Source organism: Biomphalaria glabrata, chromosome 6 (assembly GCF_947242115.1).
Source record: "Biomphalaria glabrata chromosome 6, xgBioGlab47.1, whole genome shotgun sequence".
NCBI lineage: Eukaryota > Metazoa > Mollusca > Gastropoda > Planorbidae > Biomphalaria > Biomphalaria glabrata.
Genome location: NC_074716.1, coordinates 15,039,597 through 15,047,789, shown reverse-complemented (window position 1 = coordinate 15,047,789; position 8,193 = coordinate 15,039,597). Strand labels below are relative to the sequence as shown.

The 8,193-nt window shown below is 44.1% G+C and overlaps 1 protein-coding gene across 1 annotated transcript; it reads left to right on the top strand.

Moving 5' to 3' along the window:
* The first annotated feature begins 2,749 nt into the window (after nt 1-2,749).
* Nucleotides 2,750-7,544, top strand: LOC129926687 (uncharacterized). The gene is made up of 4 exons (XM_056032227.1): nt 2,750-2,770; nt 3,987-5,135; nt 5,332-6,622; nt 6,709-7,544. The coding sequence occupies exons 1-4, from the start codon at nt 2,750-2,752 to the stop codon at nt 7,542-7,544; spliced, it is 3,297 nt and encodes a 1,098-aa protein (XP_055888202.1).
* Nucleotides 7,545-8,193: the final 649 nt, after the last annotated feature.

Below are 8,193 nucleotides of genomic sequence, written 5' to 3'. Positions count from 1 at the left end.
CTGTTATTTATTCAACTATTAAAGTGTTACGTTACTTTGGAGCCCCTGAGTTGTCAAGTTCTTTAAGTTGGTGGTGTAAGGTGCAGTTTGCAGAGAGCCTGGATAGTGAGATTCGTAACACTGGTGTCAGAAGTGGGATAGGATCGGAATCGGATTGGATCGGATCTACTATGGCTCGTCTGAAACTGCTGTACGAACTTGAATTTAGAGAACTGAAGCAAGAACTCCGTGATCGAGATCTGAAAACGATCGGAAATAAAGAAAACTTACAAGCACGCCTCCGAGAATGCATAGTTGAAGAAGAGGAAGATCCAGACACGTATCTGTTTGAAGTCGCACCAGATTTTGGAGAGTTCATGAACTCTGTACGAGACGGTATTCGGGCTATGAGTGTGACACTGAAGAAGTGCACCGAGGACTTCTGTAGAGAGATTAAAGAGATGGGTACCTCAGTGAAGGAAGTGACGAGCCCCGTGTTGAAAACGATGGACGTGGTGGAAGAAACCATGTACGACCAAAGAGACTTGAAAGATAAAGGAGCTGCGCCATCGTTAAACAATGAACTACTACCCACCCAAAGCTTTGAAGAAATATGCAGTGACAACGGCTATGCTGATGAATGTGGTGCTGCCTGTGAATCTGAAAACAAGGAGTACAGACCTGTGGAGCCGAAAGAGACAGACGAAGAGACAATGGAAGCTGCCCATAGTTCGAACGAATCTTGTGCTGAAGCTTTACCTGATATGAGCACCTCAAACAGCAAAACAGATCAAGAGAACGCTGATTCTGCCTACAAGCCTGTTGCTGAGGGACGTTTACATGATGAAAGCTACCGGCAAAACTTGGACCCTACAGAAGTTCGTCCAGATGCTAAGCTCAGCGAGAGAAGCCCTGGTGGAGATCATGAGAACCCATTGAAACCTGACGAAGCCGTTGAGAGACATATGCAAGTCGAGAGATACCAGCCAGGTCCGCACCTAACAGACGTTGGTCCAGCCGCCAAGACTGGAGAGGAAAGTCCTTATGGTGGTAAAGAGAATCCAAGGAAGCTTGACGTTGAAGTTGATGGAAATTGGCACGATGAAAGTCATCGACCAGGTCTGAAACCAACAGGCAATTGGCCCGTTACTGAGACGAGGGAGAGAGGTCCTGATGGTGGTGAAGAAAGCCGAATGGAGCCTGAAGCCGAAGACGAGGGACCTTTGCATGAGGAGTGTTACCAACCTGCCCCACGAGCATGCCCTCCAGACAAGGTTGAAGATGATGACCTGTCCCACAATTCCTCGCCCTGTGGATTTGAAGCCCATCCCAGTCCTTCTTCGCAAAGCCCTATGAAGCCACCTCTTTTGCCAACGATCTTGGTATCCCCAGCCCTTACATCCTATACCTCTCCATGTGTCAAGTGGCTGTCCTCAGTACCGACAGACAAGAGAGCGATGCAACCACAACGTCACTGCAACAAGAGCACGATCAACTGGAGGAAAAGAAGAAGGCGGCGTTTGCGTAGTTCAACGTGCATGGTGATTCTACCAAGAAATAACTGCAGCCACATGAAGACCAACTGGCGGAGAAGAAGAAGAAGGCTACTTTTGTTGAGTGCAATATGGATGACGATGCGACAACGACGTCGATACAACCAGATGAAGGCTAACTGGAGGAGAAGAAGAAAACGTTTTCTGAGTTCAACGTGTATGGCGATGAAAGCACGACGTCCATGCAACCAGGTGAAGGCCAATTGGAGGAGAAGAAGGAAGCGACCATTGCTGACTGCAACATGGATGGCTCCATCAAGCTCAAGAGGCAAGCCAACTGCCACTGATCGACCCCCGCCTGCAGCGATGAAACTTTTACAGCCAATGTCATGATGTTGATTCTGTCCGGGACGGACAGATCTAAGGAGGGGGCAGTGTTATAAACCTGGTGGTGGCACAAATGGGGGTAGTGGTGTGTGTGTAGTCAGCCGACGCAAATCGCCCCAGGCCAGCGCTAGACGAGCGGTCAACCGTGACGAGCTACGACTGTCAGCCGAGTCGAGTATCAACAGGACGGTTCGGGAAGGATCGCAGCGTCACAAGAGTTGTAGTCATCTGACCACCTAGAAACGTCGAGCGGCGTTCTGTCCGGTTCGAGAAGGCCAGTAGGGACCCTATATAAAGAGCGGAGGTGTCGTAGTCAAGTCGGTCGAGAAAAGGGGCTCAATACAGCACGGTTCACGGCAGGGGTTCAGAGCCCGGTTCACTACAGTCCAGTCGACTATAGCACAGTTCAGCGGTGTGGTTCTGTACGGAGCATTACGACGGTTCAGTGCGGAGTACTGTGAAGTACAGTTGAGACGAACGGCGTCTTGATCTTGGTCTGTGATCGAGTCCGACACAACGAGCCCAAGTGTGTGAAGTCAGTCCCGAACTGTTGAACCCAGTGCAAGCCCGGAACGAGACGGAGAGGCCAGTGCAAGAGTTGATACGGCGGAACGGTGTTATCGGAGAGATATTTGTACAGTGTACGTGTTGCCAATTGTACAGTATTTGGCTGTTATTTATTCAACTATTAAAGTGTTACGTTACTTTGGAGCCCCTGAGTTGTCAAGTTCTTTAAGTTGGTGGTGTAAGGTGCAGTTTGCAGAGAGCCTGGATAGTGAGATTCGTAACAATATATATATATATATATATATATATATATATATATATATATATATATATATATATATATATATATATACATATATTTATATATATGAATGATTATCATCATGTGGGCATGTGTACCTGAGGTAAGACCATAAAGATACCAAAAGGGCGTCAGTTTTGAAGCAGGTGGCTAGGAGTTTGCATAGAGGTTCATAAAATAATAAAGATTAAAAAATCAAGAGATGCTTACAGTAGATTATTTTAGCCAGATCAACAACAATTTCCAATGAATTTGCCTGGGCGTCAACTGGCATTGGTAGTTACATAGTTAGTCGTAGTGTTGAAATTACCTATAGCTATAAGCAACATAAGCTATAGCTTAGGCCCCCCCCCACACCTCCGCAAAAATTGTTCCAGGGCTATTTTCAGTCATTTTGAGCGAGAGCTAAGGAAAAATTGCGTTATGTTGATTGTTAGGGGCCCATATCTTAGCTTAAGGCCTTATCAAATCTAAATCCTGTCCTAGTCAGTGGCATCGAATAAAATAATGGAAGTTGAATACAAATCAGGGAGAAGGCCACACAGCCACTTTACTATCCAATGTACTATACTGGATCTGCGAGGGACATTTTTATTTTTTAAGACTATTGTATTGTAAAAATACAGGGTGATTGAAAAAAGAATACTAAAAAATCAACACGAATTTATTTATTTCAAAAGCATTGAAATGAACTTAATTGGTGGTCATTTGATACAGGAGTCATCCTTGTTTAACTGGGTGTCAATTTCAATTTGTTTTATGGGTAAATCATATGTTTATTTACCCTCATAATGGCGACTCCTCAGCAGAAGCCGTTTTGTGTTCTTGCTATATGATCTTGGCATTACAGGTCCCCCGATCTCAATGTGTGCAACTTTTTCCTGTGGGGACAGTGGCGTAGCTAGGGTGGAGAAGGAGGTCCAAATTTGAAAATCCCCCGGGCCCCCACTTGAGAGGGGCCCCAAATGAGTGTCCGAAAATTGTTTTTACATTAAATATTACGCCATTATCTCATGTCATGATGTCAAATGTCAAAATGTTGGGGCGCCTAAATAGCTCAAGCCCCCCCCCGGGCCCCAAATCTCTAGCTACGCCACTGTGTGGGGGTATGTTAAAGAGAAAGTTTTTATTCAACTGTTGCCAGTAAATAACAATGACATGAAATATAGAACAACAGCTGTGAACGTGGACATCCTAAAGCGTGTTTGGGAGGAGGTTTCCTATCGGCTTGATGTTGTCTGTGCCGCTGGTAATAGTCACATTGTGCACTTGTAAAGCATGAAAGAAAAACTTGAAGTTTTGTACAACACTCGTGTGAGATTGATAAGGCTGTGGTGACTAACCATGGACTAACTAACTGTGTAGATAAGGCTGTGGTGACTAACCATGGACTAACTAACTGTGTAGATAAGGCTGTGGTGACTAACCATGGACTAACTAACTGTGTAGATAAGGCTGTGGTGACTAACCATGCACTAACTAACTGTGTAGATAAGGCTGTGGTGACTAACCATGGACTAACTAACTGTGTAGATAAGGCTGTGGTGACTAACCATGGACTAACTAACTGTGTAGATAAGGCTGTGGTGACTAACCATGGACTAACTAACTGTGTAGATAAGGCTGTGGTGACTAACCATGGACTAACTAACTGTGTAGATAAGGCTGTGGTGACTAACCATGGACTAACTAACTGTGTAGATAAGGCTGTGGTGACTAACCATGGACTAACTAACTGTGTAGATAAGGCTGTGGTGACTAACCATGCACTAACTAACTGTGTAGATAAGGCTGTGGTGACTAACCATGGACTAACTAACTGTGTAGATAAGGCTGTGGTGACTAACCATGGACTAACTAACTGTGTAGATAAGGCTGTGGTGACTAACCATGGACTAACTAACTGTGTAGATAAGGCTGTGGTGACTAATCATGGACTAACTAACTGTGTAGATAAGGCTGTGGTGACTAACCATGCACTAACTAACTGTGTAGATAAGGCTGTGGTGACTAACCATGGACTAACTAACTGTGTAGATAAGGCTGTGGTGACTAACCATGGACTAACTAACTGTGTAGATAAGGCTGTGGTGACTAACCATGGACTAACTAACTGTGTAGATAAGGCTGTGGTGACTAACCATGGACTAACTAACTGTGTAGATAAGGCTGTGGTGACTAACCATGGACTAACTAACTGTGTAGATAAGGCTGTGGTGACTAACCATGGACTAACTAACTGTGTAGATAAGGCTGTGGTGACTAACCATGGACTAACTAACTGTGTAGATAAGGCTGTGGTGACTAATCATGGACTAACTAACTGTGTAGATAAGGCTGTGGTGACTAACCATGGACTAACTAACTGTGTAGATAAGGCTGTGGTGACTAACCATGGACTAACTAACTGTGTAGATAAGGCTGTGGTGACTAACCATGGACTAACTAACTGTGTAGATAAGGCTGTGGTGACTAACCATGGACTAACTGTGTAGATAAGGCTGTGGTGACTAACCATGCACTAACTAACTGTGTAGATAAGGCTGTGGTGACTAACCATGGACTAACTAACTGTGTAGATAAGGCTGTGGTGACTAACCATGGACTAACTAACTGTGTAGATAAGGCTGTGGTGACTAACCATGGACTAACTGTGTAGATAAGGCTGTGGTGACTAACCATGGACTAACTAACTGTGTAGATAAGGCTGTGGTGACTAACCATGGACTAACTAACTGTGTAGATAAGGCTGTGGTGACTAACCATGGACTAACTAACTGTGTAGATAAGGCTGTGGTGACTAACGATGGACTAACTAACTGTGTAGATAAAGCTGTGGTGACTAACCATGGACTAACTAACTGTGTAGATAAGGCTGTGGTGACTAACCATGGACTAACTAACTGTGTAGATAAAGCTGTGGTGACTAACCATGGACTAACTAACTGTGTCGATAAGGCTGTGGTGACTAATCATGGACTAACTAACTGTGTAGATAAGGCTGTGGTGACTAACCATGGACTAACTAACTGTGTAGATAAGGCTGTGGTGACTAACCATGGACTAACTAACTGTGTAGATAAGGCTGTGGTGACTAACCATGGACTAACTAACTGTGTAGATAAGGCTGTGGTGACTAACCATGCACTAACTAACTGTGTAGATAAGGCTGTGGTGACTAACCATGGACTAACTAACTGTGTAGATAAGGCTGTGGTGACTAACCATGGACTAACTAACTGTGTAGATAAGGCTGTGGTGACTAACCATGGACTAACTAACTGTGTAGATAAGGCTGTGGTGACTAATCATGGACTAAATAACTGTGTAGATAAGGCTGTGGTGACTAACCATGCACTAACTAACTGTGTAGATAAGGCTGTGGTGACTAACCATGGACTAACTAACTGTGTAGATAAGGCTGTGGTGACTAACCATGGACTAACTAACTGTGTAGATAAGGCTGTGGTGACTAACCATGGACTAACTAACTGTGTAGATAAGGCTGTGGTGACTAACCATGGACTAACTAACTGTGTAGATAAGGCTGTGGTGACTAACCATGGACTAACTAACTGTGTAGATAAGGCTGTGGTGACTAACCATGCACTAACTAACTGTGTAGATAAGGCTGTGGTGACTAACCATGGACTAACTAACTGTGTAGATAAGGCTGTGGTGACTAACCATGGACTAACTAACTGTGTAGATAAGGCTGTGGTGACTAACCATGGACTAACTAACTGTGTAGATAAGGCTGTGGTGACTAATCATGGACTAACTAACTGTGTAGATAAGGCTGTGGTGACTAACCATGGACTAACTAACTGTGTAGATAAGGCTGTGGTGACTAACCATGGACTAACTAACTGTGTAGATAAGGCTGTGGTGACTATCCATGGACTAACTAACTGTGTAGATAAGGCTGTGGTGACTAACCATGGACTAACTAACTGTGTAGATAAGGCTGTGGTGACTAACCATGGACTAACTGTGTAGATAAGGCTGTGGTGACTAACCATGGACTAACTAACTGTGTAGATAAGGCTGTGGTGACTAACCATGGACTAACTAACTGTGTAGATAAGGCTGTGGTGACTAACCATGGACTAACTAACTGTGTAGATAAAGCTGTGGTGACTAATCATGGACTAACTAACTGTGTAGATAAGGCTGTGGTGACTAATCATGGACTAACTAACTGTGTAGATAAGGCTGTGGTGACTAACCATGGACTAACTAACTGTGTAGATAAGGCTGTGGTGACTAACCATGGACTAACTAACTGTGTAGATAAGGCTGTGGTGACTAACCATGCACTAACTAACTGTGTAGATAAGGCTGTGGTGACTAACCATGGACTAACTAACTGTGTAGATAAGGCTGTGGTGACTAACCATGGACTAACTAACTGTGTAGATAAGGCTGTGGTGACTAACCATGGACTAACTAACTGTGTAGATAAGGCTGTGGTGACTAACCATGGACTAACTAACTGTGTAGATAAGGCTGTGGTGACTAATCATGGACTAACTAACTGTGTAGATAAGGCTGTGGTGACTAACCATGGACTAACTAACTGTGTAGATAAGGCTGTGGTGACTAACCATGGACTAACTAACTGTGTAGATAAGGCTGTGGTGACTAACCATGGACTAACTAACTGTGTAGATAAGGCTGTGGTGACTAACCATGGACTAACTAACTGTGTAGATAAGGCTGTGGTGACTAACCATGCACTAACTAACTGTGTAGATAAGGCTGTGGTGACTAACCATGGACTAACTAACTGTGTAGATAAGGCTGTGGTGACTAACCATGGACTAACTAACTGTGTAGATAAGGCTGTGGTGACTAACCATGGACTAACTGTGTAGATAAGGCTGTGGTGACTAACCATGGACTAACTAACTGTGTAGATAAGGCTGTGGTGACTAACCATGGACTAACTAACTGTGTAGATAAGGCTGTGGTGACTAACCATGGACTAACTAACTGTGTAGATAAGGCTGTGGTGACTAACGATGGACTAATTAACTGTGTAGATAAAGCTGTGGTGACTAACCATGGACTAACTAACTGTGTAGATAAGGCTGTGGTGACTAACCATGGACTAACTAACTGTGTAGATAAGGCTGTGGTGACTAACCATGGACTAACTAACTGTGTAGATAAGGCTGTGGTGACTAACCATGGACTAACTGTGTAGATAAGGCTGTGGTGACTAACCATGGACTAACTGTGTAGATAAGGCTGTGGTGACTAACCATGGACTAACTGTGTAGATAAGGCTGTGGTGACTAACCATGGACTAACTAACTGTGTAGATAAGGCTGTGGTGACTAACGATGGACTAACTAACTGTGTAGCTTAGTGCGTAGAAGTTCATGGATCTAGAAGGAATTTGTCGTACGGGGGGGGGAGATGGGGTATCTGAGAGAAGGTTTCCGTCTTCTATTTTAAAAGCTGATCGAGTCTGAATAGGAGGTCTCGAGACTCCAGGATAGAAGGTCACTGAGCTATACA

What these genes read in the sequence shown, in the direction of transcription:
- LOC129926687 (XM_056032227.1), top strand. Translation starts at nt 2,750, where the DNA reads ATGTGGGCATGTGTACCTGAG. An exon ending in ACTGTGTAGATAAGGCTGTG is followed by an intron (nt 5,136 to 5,331) that starts GTGACTAACCAT and finishes TGTGTAGATAAG; the next exon opens with GCTGTGGTGACTAACCATGG. An exon ending in TAACCATGGACTAACTAACT is followed by an intron (nt 6,623 to 6,708) that starts GTGTAGATAAGG and finishes CTAACTGTGTAG; the next exon opens with ATAAGGCTGTGGTGACTAAC.